The sequence below is a fragment of the Egretta garzetta genome, unplaced genomic scaffold, assembly GCF_000687185.1.
Source record: "Egretta garzetta isolate BGI_Z169 unplaced genomic scaffold, ASM68718v1 scaffold467, whole genome shotgun sequence".
NCBI lineage: Eukaryota > Metazoa > Chordata > Aves > Pelecaniformes > Ardeidae > Egretta > Egretta garzetta.
In genome coordinates, this window is record NW_009260196.1 from 2,484,892 (window position 1) to 2,505,514 (window position 20,623).

Consider the following 20,623-nt stretch of genomic DNA (forward strand, 5'->3'; position numbering starts at 1 on the left):
CGCGGGGCTTCTCCCGCCGGGGGAGCCTGCCTGACGGTGTCACTGGTCGGCTGCTGGGAGTTAGTGTGTCGGAGGGAGAAACTTTGGAACCCGGGTCTTGGAACTGTTTGAAAAAGTGTTGAAAAAAAATAGAGGGAAAAAAAGACTGAATTTGTTTCTGGAAAACTGGCGGCACCCATAAGCGCTTTTCAAAACTTCGGGCGTTGCTGAAACCGCAAGGAAGTGCTTGCGTGTTTCTCTTATTTCTGTTTTGCCAACACTTAGTATAGATGAGAAACTTCTTTTTTTAAATTTTCCTTAATACAAATTCCAGCTAAAGAACCTTAGTAAAACTCTACAGAAATAACAGTGCCTTTTTTGCTTTAATAATACATTCTCCGTATGAAAATAGAACTATTCCCGAATACACCTTTCTGGAGTGTTCCACCTGATGGTTGCTGGTGTTTGCAACTAGAGGCAGAAAAAGGATTGTAAATGCTATCACTTAAATGATTGTTCTTACGCTTTAGTGTTCTGCCTATAGCAGTTCGGCTAGCTTTCCTACATACAGCTGTGTAAATTAAGTACTGTAGAATTTAAAGCACTGAAATATAGGAAAATACGATTAATGTAGGAAAAGCATTATTTAAAAAATATTTATTCAGGTAATCAAAATAACATATTATACTTTTGAAGGTGGTGGTTGGAGATCAGGATGGAGTCATTACATGTTTTGGCATAAAAAAAGGGGAAGCTGTGGTAAGTGAAAATGTCCTGTTTAAAATTCTATTTTTTAAATATTCTTCCTAATGAACTTTAAAATTCTGGTTTTATTGACATGGGAAACAAGATACCTGGGGAAGGTGTCTAGGTAGAGCTGTGGACTGATGTCTAAACCATGAGAAGGGAGTGCAGATTTCATGCCTGGACAAGCACATGGTCCTCCACGGCTGTAGAGTTGGACACTAGTGTATATCATCACAAAAAAAAGTCAGTTTACCACCTTTTGCTTTGCAGTTTGGTTAGGCTTAAGCCTGCACACATAGTCGGATACTGTGACTGGGGAAAAACCTGCAGTGATTCATCAAGTCAGTCACTTTAGGGTATTTTGACAAACTAATTGCTTTTTAAGAGCCTAGACTGATGCCTAGCTTAATAAAAAAAATCATTTTATTTTATCTTTTTCCCCTTGAAAAAGTTCATAGCCAGCTCATAAGGACTCTATAGCAATACAAAAAAAATAATCTATGTAGTCTTCTGGAATAAAAATGCAACATGTAAGAGCGAGGGAGGGAGGGAGTGTGTTGTTCTTTAGAAAAAAGAAACAAACAAAAACCTTACAGCTACCAGCAGTGCTGAAATCGTCCTATGGATGAGTAACACTGAAATAATAAAGTCTTAATTTGTTATATTTTACAGCCTTTTCTATTTATTGACTTACAAAATTCTTGACTGCTTTGTGAGTATGAAGAGAAACGTGCAGATTATTTTTGTCTGCATGTAATCCATAGCATCCTTAGTTTTTGCCAGAAACTGTAAAGCAAGTTTATTATTCTTTATGTTAAATGATTACCATAAATACGATATTGTGATGATGAAAATTGCTTTTCTATTTGCAGCCAGTGTTCAAGACTCTGCCAGGCAAAAAAATTGCAAGACTGGAGTTGGGAGGAGCTCTTAATACACCACAAGAGAAAATTTTTGTGGCTACAGGGTCAGAAGTCAGAGGTTTCACAAAAAGAGGGAAGCAGTTTCTTTCATTTGAAACTAACCTCACTGAAAGCATCAAAGCTATGTATGTATGATATTTTGCCGCGCTGTGTGCTTGTAGGTAACTCTGAGTGCCAGTCCAGCTTTAGCTTGTGCGATGACATGTAGGAAGGAACTTAGAGAATCACGGTGAAGTTTAGAAAGTGTGCGGGGGCTTGGGAGGGGTCTGGAGGCACTCGCATCAGTGCAAACACAGTTGGAGTTGGGGTTAGTGCCATAGTGTATCATGTCCGTATACTCTTTCTGTAGTAGAACAGGAACAAGGTTTTTTTGTTTTTCTGTTTGGATCATGTTGTAAGATGCTGCCATATATAAACCAGTTTGAGAAGAATGAATATCATCAAAATAGAGCAATGAAATTTCTGTAAAGGTATTCTTAGGATTTTTATGTGAAGACAAAATAGGAAATTTGAGAACGACAGAAATCACGTGGGTTTAGCATTCATAAGAAACTTTTTTCTAATAGCTGGAACAGGTTGCGGGACTCACTAATGCCTTGAATCTGCAAGTGGTAGTGCATAAAAATAGTACGGCTAAAAGACTCTCACTGCAGCTGTACTGGGAAAATGCTACAAGAAGTGTTTTCTTTTTCTCAGGCATATTTCAGGAGCAGATCTCTTTCTTTGTGCAAGCTACATCTATAACCATTACTGCGACTGCAAAGACCAGCACTACTACCTATCAGGAGATAAAATCAATGATGTTCTCTGCCTTCCTGTAGATAAAGTGAATTGCATTACACCGGTACTTGCGTGTCAGGATAGAGTCCTCAGAGTTTTACAGGTTAAAATACTCGCTTGTTTATGTTTTATATACTGATGCCATAGAATTGGGCTAATTCTTACGGGAATCAGCGTGGTTTAAACTTCATAAGGATATTGCATGTTACTTGGCAGTGTTACCATCTATAAGGCTGGTACTTTTTTTTTTTAATAAAAGGAAAATCATTATTATAAACTTGCAAAGTGAAGTTTAATAAAACTACTATAAATAGACTTTGGAATTCAAAGGTGGAATTAGATAACAAATTGGTCCCTTCTAACTAAAAGTGCTCACATAAGGGAATTGAATGTGTAAGTCTTCATCGGTTTGGAAATTCTTTCTCTCACAAATTACTGTTGTGATGAGTCTGAGTGATATTAAGTGGTTTAACAAATTTATTTGCCAGACAAATTTGCAGATTATTTTTAATAATAACATATTTCAAGAGTCCTATATTTTACTTATATAAACTTCACCCTGTTTTAGCTTAGAAGTGGTTCTCCCATAGGTATTGAGAGTTCATATAAATGAAATGTATCTGTTGCTATTATCCATAATAATTTTGTCCTTATGCTTGTGGGTGTTTGGTTTCATTTGTGGTTGGTGTTTTGGGTTTTTTGGAGGATTTGGTTGCTGTGGTTTTGTTGGGGCTTTTTTTTACAGAACTCATTCAAGATGCTTCTCTTTTTCTTTAGGGATCTGATTTATTGTATGAAGTAGAAGTTCCTGGACCACCTACTGTTCTTACTCTACACAATGGAAATGGGGGTAATGAGTTATTCAGTGTACACGTAACTAAACAATGTTATTTTACTATATTTGTAAGATTTTATTGCTTGTATTTGTAAATTATATGTTGCCTTGATTTTTAAGCTGGTGTTACAATGTGGTAGAAAACTGACTGCGTGAAGTCATTTCTTACATACAAAAAATATATACATACATATATGACTGTTTTAGACAGTTCTAAATTATATTCACACTTAATTGAAAGCCTCTTACAAGAGCAGTGAGATACAAGGCGGTCTCATTGTGTAAATATGAACTGGACTTTTGGGGGGGCCTTGTCAAAGTTGTGGGTTTGGGTTTCTCTTACATGTGGATTTCCATAACTAGAATCGCTAGTTGCATCTGTCCATGGATGGATGGAGAATATTGAGTAGAGCTCACATAAACTAAGACTGTGGAAGGATCAAGCTTAAAATAGTTTGATCATCCTTCTTGCTAATCTCTTCTAACTTGATAGGAATCGCTTTAGTATGTTAATCTGGTGCTTAATTTAGTTTCATTTAGTTTGTGTGACAATGACATTCAGAGCTGGTTTGGAAAACTAGTTCTTCCTTGCTTAAGTCTTGGCACAACAGTCACTATTGGATGTGTGTTCTGTATGAATCTCTGTTTCTCTTCTGTAAAGGCAATTTAATAGCCTGTCTTTGCTGAACTTTAAAGTATTGGATTATGAATGGTTTTTAGGCAGAACTCCAGTGCAGGGGGGCATTCATACACAGAAGAGTGACAGCCATGAGGAAATTATCAGTGTGCAGTTTTCATGTATTTGTTTCTGGTTTTAAAGCCTGACAGTTCTATTACACAACACTAATGTTAGTATTTTTTTCCTTTGGGCTGTAGACTGTAACTACACAATCCTTTCAAATTTTTTAAATTGCTGTGCTTGGTTTTATCTGTTCTAAATTCAGGTTTTGTGTTTAGGTGATTCTGGAGAAGAAATTGTGTATGGAACTTCTGACGGTAAACTGGGTGTTACCCAGATTACTGGTTCCAAGCCTATGCCTAAGTGGGAAATTGGAAACGAAAAAAAGAGAGGAGGTATGTGTCTCGATCTCTCACTCTTCAGCTTTCCAGCATATCTGAGGCTTTATTACAAGTATAATAATCAGGAAATCTTATTCATAGATACTTTGGAGGCATATTGTGATTATGCCAGTATGTGATATTAATATGAGTAAGCTCTCTTTCATTCTTCTGGTTTTCTTATAAATAATTCTAATCAGTTTGTCTTGCTTTGGGTTTTCTGTTCATATTATTTCCAGTACTTTTAGTGTACTTCTGGTTTTACACTATTTTTAAAATGGCGCTTGTGTTGCGTGGTACTCAATTACTTGAGGCTTTTATCATTTTGGTGACTATTTCTAAATGCAAATATACCTGACAGATTTTTTGGATGTTCAGTGGTCTTAAAAGTCTCTTCAGAGGAAAGGGTAGCATCTTCCCTGCAAGAATTTTTTTCTTCTTTTTTTTTTTTAAAGCCATTATAAGGGTTTTTTTCTGAAGATGGAACAAGACTTTCATTAAAGCTCCACAACGAGTCTTAACTGATCAGAGCATGATACGACACTTTCCCTGTTTTGGCTTTGGTATGCTGCTTCTGCAGCATCCATTAGCCCATACTCCTTTGTAAAGAAGACCAGAAAGAAAATATATATATATTTGTTTTAATTTCATTATCTCATAAAAGGCATCACTAAATTATTTTCTTAAAATGCTTCCTAATATGTCATTACTCTTCACATGAAATATGAAGGAGTCATAAAAGTTAACTTCCATTTTGGTTTTCATATTCATTCTTGTACAAACTCGCTCACTGCTTTTTCCTAACTGTCTCTCCTGTCCAAACGTGGTTAGTTGTCATAGGCTGGTGCCACGTGTGTTAGTTGTGGCTTTGTCCACTGTTGTGTGCAGATCTGGCACAAGTCAGAGCCCTCTTTCTATCACCTTCACCAGAATTCGTAGGAGTCCATTTACCAATAGCTGTAAGTCAATTATAGGAAACAACGAACGCTTGCTTCTTCAACTGGAAAAGTTGCAGTAGTGTGGACAGACAAATAATTCATCTGGGGAAATGCTTGATGAGGGAGGGCTAAACCCCTCAAAAGGAAGCTCTTTGAACACCAGAAGGGTTCTCTGTTCCGTGCTTTTCACCAAGGGAACTGTAGTTTTGACTTGGAATTGTTTGTTGGAAAACCTGCTGTACAACCTTAAACTTGAGGCACAGGTGAGAGACGTCAGCCCTCTGGTGGACTCATCCAGAAATAGCATTAATAAAACCTTAGAAGCTGACCAAGAATCTCTCTGTGTAACTGAATGTACCCTGTGTGTTACTGTGCCATAAACAAATAAAGATGACGTAAACGGTTCCGTTTCCTTTTTTGTTAGGTATCTTATGTATTGATAGTTTTGACATACTGGGAGATGGAGTTAAAGAATTACTTGTTGGACGAGATGATGGAGTGCTAGAAATCTATAACTTTGAGAGTGCAGATGATCCTGTCCTTCGTTATGATCATGTAAGCCTGTATTCATCATATTCTTCTTTGCTGGAAAAACAAAAAAAAAAAAAATCTTTATTTCAAACCTTAAAGTATTTACAAGATCACTACTACTAAAATGTGTGGTTTGGTTTTAATTTGATGAGCTCTGTAATTTGACTATATGAACTTCAAAGCGGTATTCTAATATTTAAGAACCAGAACATGAAATAGTCCTGATTTGAGCAAAAATCAAAATAGTGTAGAGGGTATGTGGAAGTTCTGACTCTGTTAACAGACTATTGAAGTCTTCCTGGGTGAAACTTAATACAGTGCTTCTCTCTCAGTGAAAGACAGCCCCATGTTGTGTATAGTCTGTGTTTTATGCGTCAAATGCTAAATATAACCTTTCAGGGCTTTACTGAGCATAATACTTTGGTTATGAATTGTTTAAAATGATAGATTTGATCTGTAGTGATTGTTTCAGCCTTCAGTCAGATTGCTAATTCCTGCTGGAAGAATATTGCCCATCAGTGTTTGGCTTTAAACTGCTTTTTAATGCCTTTGTTATGCAGAGCAGAATCGGAATGCATTTGTTAAAACAGCCTGATTTAGCTGTGACAGTCATCAGCTAGATTACTCTCTTGTAGGTCCAGATATTGTGTGTCTATGTAGGTATTTTGTGATGCAGGTAAAAGGAGGAGCGCAACCCTTAAAACCCCCACAAACCCCCCCCTCAAACTTGTAAAATAAGTGCAGTGATATTTTCCTCTGCTTGAATATATTTATTTGAAGGCTTTATCAGAGAGCATTGCATCAATCCAGGGTGGCTGTGTAGGAAAAGATGGCTATAATGAAATTTTAGCATCCACATATTCAGGTAAGCTTTGTATAATTTACTCAATAAATGGTGCATGTGGCGATGTGATAAAACTGAAGCAGGCTGCATTGTTAGTGTAGCTCACATCTCTTAATTTTTGTTCAGATTGGAACCAGGATAATGTTTTGTTGAAAAGATCTCTTCTAATTTAATATTTACACTTCAAAAAATAAGTTCCCTACATTTAAACTATGTTTTTATATTTTAAGGTATGCATAATATGTTCCTCTGTGTAACGCAGTGGCTGGTTATTCTCTGGTGTAGGCCGCTGCTTAACTGTGGTGAAATAAGAAGTTACATTCAAAGGAATTATTTATGGGGTTTTTTGTATTAAAAATATTGATAGATATGCATAGTTGGTTTTTTTTTTTGTTTTCCCGTCTGCTGCATAATTTCCTTCCTTTTCAGCTTCATAGGGTTTTAAATGCAGTTGATTTTGCTTTTTGTAGAAAATAAGGCTTCCCCATGTGAGGTGTCTCAGCAGCCCTTCTGTAAGATTTGAGCTATTGGCCTGACTGTGACAGAGGCTGTGATAAACACGCTGCATATGTTAACTGCTGGGAGCTAAAATATTGCTAATTCTCTGTCTTCTGTTATCTTCAGTGCTAAAAAATTAGCCTACTGAAATTTCTCATTGTCAAAATTGTGTATTTTGGCAAGACACAATTCTCAGTTAGTCAGAAGTGATGGTGTTCAAGTACCTATTTTAAATAGTCTTTGGATGATTAAAAGGCTCTTATACCTCACCTCATATGAATTGTTTTGGTATGATAGGCTGCAACAATACAGTGGCCAAAGCCCTTTGGGGCTTCTTTTTAGAGGGAATGTTACAAAGATCTGTGAATCACAGAAGAAAGAAAAAAAGCGAAAGCCCATGTTCACCTGTGGGTTTTCAAAGGTAAACTCTGATAGGGTATGCAGTAGACTGAGTTTGGCAGATTTTGACAGACCAGAAAAGTAGTGCATAGAGCAGTAAAAGTTACATTTGAAGCCTGGAAGCATAGGACTTCTGTGGATTTTTTTAAAATTCACGCTCCATTATTGGGCTTTCTTGGTACTCGAAGTAGATAGCTAAGGATTGTGAAAGGTTGTGGACATGTCAGCTTTTATGGTGCATTTTATAATAATGCTATTGTACTGTTTGCATGCATTAGATGAGGTAACTAGAGCTATAAACAACCCAAGTCTGCATATCATACCTGCAGTGTCAGGATATAATCAATTAGTACTTGCTGTTGTAAGTAAAAGTAATTAAGTAAACAAAGACAATTTTTTTTTTCACTTCAACTGGCAGCATTCAATCTCAAAGCACACCGTGAAGCATATAGTTGGCTATAAACACACTGCACAGCTTTTTTTTTTTTTTTTGTTGTGTTTTCAACTGTAGTACAGCAAATTATTCAAGGTTTTATCAGAGAAAAAGAGGTGGGAAAAAATTTAAGTGCTTGATTAAAAACTGCCACAGAAGGATTTATTGCTTGAAGTACTTAATGAAAAAGAATAAGTAATGTTTTCCAGTCTGTAAGTTAAGAGTGGAACCCATAAAAGAATTATGCTCAGTGTCTAGATTAATCCTCCAAACAAAGGATTGAATTGAAGTTTTGGTTCTCTCTACCCAGTATCTGGAACCAACATCGCTCCACACATACAGAAGCTGAGTGTAGACTTTTCTTTATAGCTTATAAGGAATATAAACTTCATATATTGGTTTAGGCTGGCTGACAGGACTGACTACAGAACCTGTCCATAGAGAAGATGGATCAGGTGCAGAACTAAAATTAAGTCAAGAAATGCAGAGCAAGATTTCATCCTTAAGGTAATTGCACTCGAAAAAAATTTAAATGGAAGAATTGAAATATTAAAAGCTGAAATGTCATCTTTCCTTCCTATCTCCCTGGATTTTCTGTATCGTTAATGTATCTAGAAGTAGAATTAAGCCTTTTCAAAGTAGAAATGAATAGCAGCCTCATTTCCCAGTCTCTTTTCTCTCTTGCCTTCACATGATGATGTCTTAATGCCTTCTTCCTCAGCATCAGCAAGATAAGATTCCCTTCCTTATGGGAGGAAAGTAATCACTAGCATATAATTCAAAATGTGTTGTGCTCTGCAAGGAAAAAAGTTGTCCTTTCCTGTGACTCATTGAAATCTCTTTCAGCAAAGTACAGTAGAATCTACATTTTCATGCAATATAGTTTCTTCTTATCTTTGTTCTGTATGTGGAAGGGGAGTCACCAGTCACTTCTGGTTGGAAAACTGTGGACAGAAGATAAATGTGATTGTCTTGCAGGCTTAATCTGCTTAATTTCTAGGGTAGCTTTTATAGTTAGTTTTCTAAGACATTATAATATGTGGTTTCCCTTTTCTAGGAATGAATTGGAACACTTACAGATGAAAGTACTTCAGGAACGTGAAAAATACCAGCAGTCTTCTCAATCCAGTACTGCTGTTTCATCAGTACCTGCATTTAGCGTGAATGATAAGTTTACATTAAATAAGGATGATGCTAGCTACAGCCTCATCTTGGAGGTGCAGACAGCTATAGATAATGTCCTGGTACAGGTGAGTGGGGTTTTGTTCTTGTTGGCTTTCTTGATATCTAAATAAAACATTCAGAGACTTTCTAGATTAAAAAGCTGAGTTATAATATCTTAATTATGTGGGGTTTTAAATGACTGAATTGTTGTAAGAGGGAATTGAAGTGTATAGCCTTGCAACGTAGAAGTAACTGGAGCAAACGCTTGTTAGCGAACAAATACAACTTTATTGAACAGCGCAACATTATGCTACCAAAATAGACCCAAATGTCTGCTGCACTAGCAGGTTTCTACCTAACTTTTGTGTTTGCTTTTGCATGTCCCTCCTTATTTAAACAGCAGTTAACTCAGTAAATCTTAAATGAGGTGCAGATTCTCACTTGCCAGTTAAGTACCCTCTGTGGTGGAAAATTAATGTTAGAATGGTATGGGCCACCTGTGCGCATTCAGAACAGCATCTGATTTGTGTGCGAATGGTGATAAATGCTCCTGCCAAGTAGAGCAACCTTAATTAGTTATTCCTCATACTGCATCAGCTGAAATTAATGTTATCTTTGGTAGCCAGAAAGAGCGGTGGTACTGAATTACCTTCTTTTGGGATATGCATGGGGAGAAAAATTTGACAAGGAGGAATTTGTGAGGTGAAATTGCCATAACAAATGGGAAAGAACTACTGTAGGATTTTATTTTTCACTTCTTAATAAAAATCTCATTTTTATTTAGGATGTTATTAGGGCAACGCTAAGCTACAGGTAATATGCAGCTCTATAGCATCTGCTGTTTCCATAGCAAAGTGAGGAATAATGGAATTGTTTGATCTTACGGCTTTTTCTTTAAAGAAACATAAAACAGTTATCTGGTATTCTTCTGCTGTGAGAAGACAATAAAACTGGTTTTAGAATATTTTTTAGGAAGTACATTGCATATTTATCATTGTTTCCAGACACTTCTGTGAAGTTATAAAGCAGTACCAAATCAATTAATTAAGCATTCTAATAACCTTTATTCTCATTTTTAAAACAGTGTTAGATTTAAGTTTAATTCCTGTGAAAACACATCTAGATAAGGAGTGGTCTGTGTCAGAAGCGTTATTGTAAGTAAAAGGATCATGAATAATTTTGTAATGTGATCTTTGGCTTCCTGAATGAGTATTGTAATCCCCCTGTTAAAATAGGGAAACACTTCGATTGTGAATATACTTCAAGCATACAAATGAGGTATATTCACATGTCTGAAAGATGTGAATGTACTTTCATGTCTGAAAGACAGTTACGCATCTTACACTGAAGATGTTGTAAGCCAGCCACACAAGAGTTAAGGACTCCGTAACAGAAAGATCGTGATGTTACTCCAGGATTAAGTAGTAAGCTGTGTGTCTATTAGGCTTTTACCTCTTGGATGAAGCAATCATTGCCTCTCCCTTATTAAAATAATTGACAATGGTTAGAGGATATATACATTAGGAGCTTCTCAGGAACTTAGAGCTCTTTATTTTTCCTTCCTCGTATGTTCTGCAGAGTGATGTCCCAATAGACTTGCTGGATGTGGATAAAAATTCTGCTGTTGTTAGTTTTAGCAGCTGTGATTCTGAGGTAAGTGAAACTTTTATATTTATAGAGATCACATGATGAAAGCTTTTAATACTGTATATTAATAATAGAATTTGGATGTGTATATTTGTAATTTTAAATATATTGTGTTAAACGACTCGTTTGGTAATTTCAGAGAGCTCAGCTTCATTAGAGATACTGCAGAATTAGGACTTAGTGACGGGTCCTGACATAAGGCAGAGCTAAATATGCGCAAAAGGATCCAGGAGCAACTGCTCTCTTGCTTTTTTTCCTGCCTGATCAGGAATGTGAAAGACATGTTCAGTATTGCTCTTTTCTCTGGATTTGCCGGTATCACATATATTTACTTCAAAGCCATTTACGTGAAGAACATTGTATTTCTTACTCAGTTCGTCTCTTAAAAATCTGTAACGTGAAAATTCTGCTGTGTGGGGAGTCAGGTGTTGACCTGCATTCTTCAGGTGAAAAGTAGATATGTATGTCATTTTTATGGTGGTATTAAAGAGTAGAAGAGGCTTCAGTTGATTTCTCCTTATATAGAGAATTTTTTTTAATTCTACCATAATTAAAATTATTGGAATATTCAAGGGAACCAAACATTACTTTTTGTATTTAACTTCTGTAAAATAGCTGTATGTAAAGAGCAAAAACTTTACTGTACATGTCTACAGTTAAAACAGATCAGTAGAACTTTTGTGAATCCACAGACTTGTTTTGTATTATTTTTCTTTTTTTTTTGCTGTTTATAGCCAAATAGCAACTTTCTTCTTGCGACTTACCGATGCCAAGCAAATACTACAAGACTTGAACTTAAGGTAAAATGCTCCAAATATTTTCCATAATAAATTAACGGTTATGTAGATGTCTGCTTAGGAATGGAGAGATCTCTACCTGGAGTGACTGCTTAGCCTCAGCGAATGATCTGTCCAGTTTCTACTGCCAGTGGTTTCCTGAGAACCTTCTAATCCGGGGCTTGTGTTCCATTATATTTGTCGTAGGGTTTCTAAAGGCTTCTAAAAATGTGTTACTTCAGAGGAGAGCCTGGAGTCCTTCTTGAGTGTCCCTTAAGATGAAAGCAGTGGGGAAATCACAGGTTGTGACAATGCTTGATTCTGGAGACAGTGTGTGGAACTTAAAGTGAAGAGAGGCGTGGGAAAGAAAGCTCTGGCACTGTTTGTCCTCGGAAGTGTTTGAAGGAAGTTACACTGGGAATTGACCAGGGAAGACAGACTGGATTTGTATTTTGGAGAGGAAGCAAATCCGGTCATTACTTGCTTATTATACTAAAGGCATGTTTTGGGGTTTATTTTTAATGATGCTCCAAATTCATACTTTTTGTGGCTATCACCATGAGAAGAGTAATGAAGGAAATGGTGATTAGGAAAATCCTCAACATGCACACAGGCTCTAGGTTTATGTAGTTGCCTACATAAACTTTATGCCAACTTTATGTAGTTGCCTAGCACTGCAGCCTCCTAATCTGGTATGTGTTTATTTATGTAAAACACTCGGTCAAAAGATGATGATTAGAAATTTAAGCCTGCATCAGATGCAACAAATGTGGGGAAGTTGGGGGTGGTTATCTGTTTTTTGGTGAGGTTGCAATAATGGACCTAGTCTGCAGAATTAAGACTAGTATTTTCCAGGTCCCCTTCTTCAGAAATGCTGTTACTGTGCGTATTGGTTCTGAGCAGGTCACCTTATCTCCCTCTGTCTCAGTTCTCTTATTTTAATTTAGGGTTATGACCCTGGCCACCTTTAATATTGAAAATACTAGGCAAAGAGTAAATAACAGAAGAAAAATGAATCAGATGCATTCATGATACACAAAAAGAGGGCTTTTTTACTCTCCCACTAAAAACATTTATAAATGTTGTGGTTTAACCCAGCAGGCAGCTGACCACCACACAGCCACTTGCTCACTTCTCCCCCTCTCCCAGTGAGATGGGGGAGAGAATTGGAAAAAAAGTAATACCTGTGGGTTGAGATAAAGACAGTTTAATAAAACAGCAGAGGAGAATAATAATTAATAAAGAATAAGAATAAGAATAGAATATACAGAATATACAAAACAAGTGATATACAGTGCAATTGGTCACCATCTGCTGACTGATGCCCCGTCTGTCCCAAGCAGCTATTGCTGTCCCCTGGCCAACTCCCCCTGAGCATGATGTCATATGATATGCAGTACCCCTTCCACCAGTTGGGGTCAGCTGTCCTGGCTGTGCCCCCTCCCAGCTTCTTGTGCCCCTGGCAGAGCAGGGAAAGCTGAGAAGCCCTTGACTGGTGTAAGCACTACGTAGCAACAACTAAATCATCAGTGTGTTACCAACATTCTTCTAGTACTAAATCCAAAACAGCACTATACCAGCTGCTAGGAAGAAAATTAACTCTATCCCAGCCAAAATCAGGACAATAAACTTGCTGTTGTGTGTCATCATAGTACAGTGTCATCAAAACACTGTTGCTCTTGCATTTTGATCCTGCTGTGATGGATTCCATCTGCACAGCTTCTACTGCCACCTCGCTGCAATACATCGAGGATCTCCAGTGATTTACACCTGCCATGTGGAGTTGATTCTGTTTCCACATTTTGTCTATGCTCGTGCAGACAACACGACTTTTAAGTCTTGATGATTTTATTTCCGAAGAAAACTCTTCACTAATTTATTTTTATTAAAAACATTGAAGTGGATGTCTTCCTGCACAAACTGCTTTCAGAGTTCTGAGACCCTATAAAATAGGGGACGTAATGAAGGTTATAAAGCAAACCTGTACTTGAACTCCAGTCGGCTTTTTTGTTTGTATAAAGCTGTTTCAGTAGCACTTCTGCCTGCTTTTGTGGCTGCTTTTGTGCTGTAGGTGGGACGCTCCTGTTGCTGTCAGTTCTGTGAGTGGCAGACTTCTGAGTGCCGTCTGTGTAGCTGGTCTCAGCGGGGAAGTGGTTGATGCGTTGCGGCGGCGTCAGAGGTGCAGAGAGCGCGTACTGCATCTTGAATGTGCTTGCACATCCTGCTTGTTGGGTATTCTGAGACTTGAACTTAAATCTGGCCCCTGACTTTTCCAAAAATAGCTCAGGAACAACTTCGATTGTTATGAGGAGATGAACACATACTTTGAAATTGAGTTTACTTTTTAAAATCTTTTGATCTATTCTTTGCTACAGAATGTATTTTTTCCGTAATTAAAACAAAAAGTCACTGGGCCACTGAAGAATTGGAGGCAAGATACAGACTTTATTTTAACTGATCAGAAAGTAAGTTAGCAGGTTTTATTTTCTTAATATTTTGTTCATCTAGTACAGCAGCATTTCATTGGACACTACTTCATCTTGTTTTAAGACATTCTTGATCTGCTCTATTTATAGTGGCACTATTGAGTAAATCTAGTAGTCTAAGTAATATTCTAAAGTACTATGGTTGCTCTTTAATATGTTTTGAATACCCAACAATTATCCAAATAGTGGTAAATTAATCTTTTCCCTTTTGTACTTTTTTTTTTTTTTTTTTGTGGTTCTGCTTTTATTTCTGCAGATTCGATCGATTGAAGGACAGTACGGGACACTTCAAGCATATGTAACTCCAAGAATTCAACCAAAAACATGCCAAGTTCACCAGTATCAAATTAAACCACTTTCGCTTCATCAGAGAACTCATTCTATTGACCCTGACAGGTATCTGCAAAAAAAAAAAAAAGAAAAAAAAAAACCTGCTTTTTTTCTCTTGAAAAACTGACACAATCCAGTTGAAACAGTGTCTACTCTATAAACTTAAGTATGTCATTTCTAACCCTGAAGTTAGAATTTTGAGCCTGTAGTCCCATTTTATGGGTTTTCTGGCAGAAAATGCAGATTTAATGGGCTCCTGCTTCTTTGCCTTTCTCTATCCTTGTTTTCAGGTTATTTTTCATTTTACTGACCTGGGTTATAGTGCAGCTTCATGTATTAGTAGAGCTGAGGGTGTGGTAGAAAGGAAACTCTCCTGCGTTAGTAACCGCAGTCTTTTCAGTTTCAGCCTCATTCTCCCCTCCACCCTTTTAAATTTATTTCTTTCCCGTAGCTAATTTGGCTCCAAAACTGAGCCAAGAGGTTTTTTCTCCTTATCTCTCTGTTAGGAACCTAATATTTTATGCAATTTCTACTTGATTTTTCCCCACCCTTGGTTAACATCTTGTATTGCCACCAAGGTATCTCTTGCTTAAAAAAAAATACTAAAAACCGAAGGAATGATACCAACTGCTTTTATGTGCAAATGCATCAGTGTTCAAACAAGCTCCATTATGCCTCGTTCTTGATATAAATGCCGTGTCTTTGGTTTACAGCGTGGGAGACTGTTGAGGCTCTTAGTCACATTTGCTGTGTTGTCGGTTATTTACCTTTTGTCATAAGTTTCAGGTTTAACAGCTGGAAACGGGGTATGTCAAAAACTTCCAACTAGTTTCTTATCCAGTTCTGACATGCCTACTAGGAGATAAAATTTGAATGTACACATAGCTTTTTGTCTTGAAATACAGAAAAGCAGCTGTAATCTGCAATACGTAACTACTTAGCAAGATACCTGACTTTTTTACAGGGCGTTGATTAAAAAAAAAAAAACACCACGTGCAACTAAACTTTTTTCATAAGTGAACGGGCAGTGCCCCTCCTTTGTAACTATTAACTTTTTTTTTTTTTTATTTCATAATGTCATAGACCCATGAACACACTGACACTCAAAGGCCAGTTCAGTTTTGCTGAAATTCACTCGTGGGTTGTGTTTTGCTTGCCTGAGGTGCCTGAAAAGACTCCTGCTGGAGAGAGTATCACCTTTTATTTTCAGAACACTTTCCTGGGCACACAGCTTGAAAGTACTTACAGGTAAAATACAACTACTAAAGCACAATGTGACTACGCTGGGGGTTTTGTCTTTTACATTCTTGACCAGTCTGCGAGTACTACTGTTCCCCTTTCCACCCTCAGCCCCATCAAAACTCCGATTAAAGAGAATGGGAATCTTTCTTAAAAAGGATTGTCAAACATTACCAGGGGTGAGCACTGCCCAGTAATGATGAAATCTGTAACTTGCATGGGGTTTTTCTTGAAGTTGGTCCAAAGACCAAAATTGCCAGGGAGGAAAGGCTTGATATATTTTTAAGATGATGGTTTTCTTTTAGAAAAGTTTAGAAAAAGAAAAATTGCTTTTAGAAATTCTTTTAGAATTTAAAAAACACAGCTAGCTGATGCAATAAAATTATTGTGTAGTGCCTGTTGTTTTCTAACTAATTTTTTTTTGTTTGTATTGAGGAGCAGAAATAACTTAAAAGGCTTTTAATACTTATACAAACAAAAACGTGATAAGCATTGAGCTGAAAAACTTCTTTTTCTGCAACTTACATTAGGCAAATGTTATTTCTGTGTTTAATACTCTGTTCTCAGATTAATTGGTTATATCTTCCTTCAGCAAATTATAAACATCCACCTGAAAAGTGGAACTGTAAAGTGAGGAAAAAATTAATTGTTGTAATTATACAGATTCCAGCCTGCCATACCTGTTGTCCACTTCTAACGTAGAAAGTTGCTGGCTGGTGGGTTTTGGGGGTGAAGGGGAGAGTGGTTTTGCTCCCTTCCAGTATTGAGGGTTGCTGTTTGGCTTCAAGGTGTTGCAATGATAAAACTTAGGAGGAATAAATACAGTCAGAAATCTTACTTGTATAACCTTACTGCCATACAATAAAGGTAACTGCTTTCTGTATACCTGAGATTTGTGTATACTGCTTTGTTGTATTTACTGGAACAAACTGTTCTCTGTCAAGGTAACACTGGGAAGGGGGGAATAGCAGAGGTGTGCGTACAACCACCTGATACAGGGAGAATCGTTATGACCTTTATAGAGGTTGCTTTCCTTGATTTGGGCATTAATTTACAGGCCACCTGTTTTAACATAGGGACAAATCCGATGCACACATGTGTGTTTAAGTTTGTTCATTTCAAGTTTTTTCTTCCTTTATAGAAAAGGTGAGGGATGTTTTAAGTCTGACAACATTTCTACAATATCCATCCTAAAAGATGTGCTTTCCAAAGAGGCTACTAAAAGGAAGATTAACCTCAACATATCATATGGTAAAACTTTCTTCTCTATTTTGTTGTCCTTGATTTCATTTTATATTCTTGTAAATGGAATATGTGTTATTCATTTGCTTGTTGGGTGTTTGTTTTTTTGACTCCCTACTAGACATAAATGAAGAATCTGTGAGGCACACACTAAAGCTTATCCACCCTAAATTAGAGTATCAGCAGCTGCTGGCCAAGAAGGTTCACTTAATAGATGCCTTGAGAGTAAGTATCTGAACTCCTGGGGAAGGCTTTTTATGGGGGATTATGTTGTCAGATACCAAGCTGCAGGGCTCAAGTCAGATGTGTGTCATACTGGTACCTGTTGTGTTTCTATTCCCAGGACATGTGTTTTAATTATCTAAGGGACAGACTTCTTCAAGTAGAATTCCCATTTGTAGTTTATAACTAGCGAGTAACACGTGCGATTACTGACTGATGTTGAGGATGCTTAAATCAGATGGTAGAAGGCAGCTCATCTAGCTCATCTTCCCTTTTTGCCTGCTGTTATTTACCAGTTCCTTCTTTGTCTCTTTCCACTTTTGAAAAACTTTACAATTTTTTTAGATCTTGGGATGATCATCCAGGACAGATACAGCTTCCTGGCTTTGGAACTTCATCCCAGTGTGTCATAATTTCTGAATTATCTGCTTATTAATCTTTTGCTTAATACCCTCCTCAGTGCTTAGTCTTTGGGAGGTACCAGTTAGGCAGCTTGTCTCAGTTCTTGGACTTTTTCCAACAACCAGGATTTTACTATCAAAGACTTGCCATCATCTCTTACAGTTCTGGTTTTGTTTGTTTGGTTTGTTTTTTTCTGAGGGGGAGGGGAGATGAAAATGGACAACTAATTTTGTCTTGTCCTTTGGGGTAATCAAATACTAGTTGTCAGAACTCTTTAGTTAGTAGAAAACATGAGTACCCATGAGAACAGTGTGTATCTTTATTGTCACTAACAGTGACAGTTTTACTTGGGCTTGATTTGGCAAACTGGGGAGGTAGAGAATAACAGAGAATTTATTCTTTAATATATGTTATGATTGTGCAATAATAATGATGTTGCACATCTTGCTTTTTTTAGGCAGCAAATCTTCTTTGACAAATCTTTTTCAACAGATTTTTTTTTTTTTTTGTCCCTCCTTTTTTTGGACAATAACTTAATCTTAGGCAGTAAAATAATCTGATGATTGATGAAAGCTGTCATCCCAGCAGACTCGTGATGCATGGCATAATTACCTTTCATCTAGAAAAGAACAGCCTTTCTAAAAGAATAAAAAGAGAAAAAGATCTGTACTAATAATAAAAGGATAAAAGATCTATACTATCGACCATCTTAAATTGGTCTGATGGTAGACTGGGACATTTTAGAAGAGCTCTTTAAAACTTTTTGCTGTCAGAAATTGAGTGATACTTTCAGAGTTTACTTTTACCTCCAGGCTTCAGCATGTGCCACTCTTTCTAGGAATATACTTATTCTAAAAATGAAGACATGATGAAAGCTTTGAGCCTTCATTAGGCTTGATTCTGTAAGGGCTGGGCTGTGGCGTGATCCTATTCTGGCAGTACTCCAGACTGGAAGCTGTAATATGCAGGATTTTGAGAACCTAGTCTATGAAGTGATGGGTAACATCTGGCATTTCACTAGAAGACTCGAAAATGAGGCCCTTTGAAAATAACTTCAGTTATTATTTAGTTTAGAAGGGGATTGTCTTGTCTCTGAAGTACTTCCTCCTGTCAGCCCCAAGCTTAATTTCTTCTTACTTTTATGCTCTTATGATACTTAACTGCTGTTAATTCTTACAATTTAAAATGTCTTTGAGGAATTACAAGTTCATGAAGGAAACGTGGACTTCCTGCTACCAAAATACCGCAGCATTTTGGAAGAGGCAGATCAGCTGCTTGAGGAATACAAGAGACAACCTGCACATCTCGAGAGACTTTATGGTTTGTTGATCAATTCAACTTTTTGCTTAAATGCAACTGTGTGTCCAGAGCGCACGCTGGACACGACTGAAATAGTTATGAAGTCAATATTAGCAGAACTGAAATGATTTGGTAAGTGGGTACACTTGGGTAGCTTTGGGACAGCAGTTGGTGTGTAAGTATATATGTGTGTCTGGTCATACGGCCAAGGCTGCGTATTTACACGATGTCTTTGATGATAAAAATCTGAAGTTAAAGGTGGGGCAGTAAAACCCAGCACATACTGAAAACGGCTTGTATGCCACTACAGATTCTGAGTAACGCTCCAAAGGTTCTCAAGAATTGTTCACCTGAGAGCTTCTAAAACTGATTTGGCATCGCAAGCGTATCACTGAGAATGGAAATGCCAGGATTATTTGCAAACGACTTTTCTACTTTTGGTTTAGCAGACAGCTTCTTGTATTCGGATGATCCTTGTCCTTAAGGGCATGGTTACGGATCGTATTCAAATTCAGGATGGCATTGAAGAATGTATACAAGTTAAATGAGTAATTAAGTTCCAAGTGACTTAAGTTTTTGCTAAATGTCAGAAGAACAGAAAAACCTGCATGGGGTGGGAAGGGGGACTCGAAGATGATCTAATTTGGTGAAGGAAATTGTGTAACCTTCCCCAGTGTTCCCTGTACAGCTTTCAGCTCAAATAATCTCTGCCAGGCACCAGCTTTAGTAAGGCTGTGCGTACGCGGCGTGAGCCAAGAGCCCCCGTTGCCCATCCTGTGGTAGCTCCTCTCTCTTTGGTGTCTCAGATGCAGGTAATTCTAAGGCAGAGATGCACACTTTGGAATGAAGCTGGAGCCTGGGCTGTTCTAACAGCATTTGGGCTTCGTTTAACAGTAAATCACTGTCTGAAACATGCAGTTTAAAAAGAGTCTTGTCTCTAAGCCCAGAATCAACTGAAATAGTTGGTACGTAACGATGAGTTAGAAGTAGGGATACCTCATAATGAAAACAAGGCAAATAGTAAGTCCTGGGATTTTATCTTTGCAGGTATGATCACAGATCTCTTCATAGATAAATTTAAATTTAAAGGCACCAATGTGAAAACTAAAGTTCCTCTTCTTCTGGAAATACTGGATGGCTGTGATCAAGATGGACTGATTGCGTTTTTTGAGGCTGCAGCCTGACAAGGAAAAAGCAGAGTAATTTTTTTTTGTTTGTTTGTTTAATCAAGACAGTTCAATATCAAGTCTAAAACTTTTTTTAAGAAAAACACTTTCAGTCTTTTGTTGCCCTGCCAGCCGCTAGGTTTTATTCATATTTATTATCATACTGAACACAGCAGTCAACCTCAGTTCGTATAAGCTGTCCTGTATGTTGAATGCGCACGGCGTTTCTATGTACGTGATGTTCTTCATAGCTAAAGAAAACTTCGATGTAAATACCGACTGCCGTTTTTGCAAAAATGTTTTCGGTACTGTTAACGAGCCCGGGCGCTAGGCTGTTATCCAGCTGTAAGAATACACGAAGAAACTGGTTTTACGAGACTTAAGCGGGTTTGGAAGAAATTTGTGTGTTAAACCACCCCTGACTGTGGCACGAGGACCTCGCCAGACTTGGGGCAGCTGGTGGGGGCCTGGGAGGGGGCCCTTGGAATTTTAGAAGACGGCTACTTTAAAGCTTAAAGGTTAACTCTTGTTTAAAAAGCGGATGGCATTAAACTTCCTCCCGCCTCCTCCCGTGTCCGCCTTCCTCCTTTCCAGGCGCCGCCTTGCTTCTCGCTCGCTTTTATTTAAAACCAGAAGCGGGGGGACCGGCTCGTGGGTAGGGAGGCTCCCAAGCGAAGTGGGAAA

General features: G+C 37.6%; 1 protein-coding gene across 1 annotated transcript in view; it reads left to right on the forward strand.

Moving 5' to 3' along the window:
- BBS7 (Bardet-Biedl syndrome 7) overlaps positions 1-20,402 on the forward strand; it is a 21,445-nt gene extending 1,043 nt beyond the window's left edge. Inside the window, exons 2-18 of the mRNA XM_035897592.1 lie at positions 661-738; positions 1,599-1,774; positions 2,346-2,532; positions 3,207-3,279; positions 4,222-4,338; positions 5,686-5,816; positions 6,573-6,657; positions 8,371-8,473; positions 9,024-9,216; positions 10,709-10,783; positions 11,512-11,577; positions 14,296-14,435; positions 15,453-15,617; positions 16,750-16,859; positions 16,972-17,075; positions 18,671-18,794; positions 19,821-20,402. Coding sequence (XP_035753485.1) covers positions 661-738; positions 1,599-1,774; positions 2,346-2,532; positions 3,207-3,279; positions 4,222-4,338; positions 5,686-5,816; positions 6,573-6,657; positions 8,371-8,473; positions 9,024-9,216; positions 10,709-10,783; positions 11,512-11,577; positions 14,296-14,435; positions 15,453-15,617; positions 16,750-16,859; positions 16,972-17,075; positions 18,671-18,794; positions 19,821-19,957 — 2,064 coding nt within the window. The 3' untranslated portion in view covers positions 19,958-20,402. The remainder of the gene's footprint in view (positions 1-660; positions 739-1,598; positions 1,775-2,345; positions 2,533-3,206; positions 3,280-4,221; positions 4,339-5,685; positions 5,817-6,572; positions 6,658-8,370; positions 8,474-9,023; positions 9,217-10,708; positions 10,784-11,511; positions 11,578-14,295; positions 14,436-15,452; positions 15,618-16,749; positions 16,860-16,971; positions 17,076-18,670; positions 18,795-19,820) is intronic.
- The last annotated feature ends 221 nt before the right edge of the window (positions 20,403-20,623 follow it).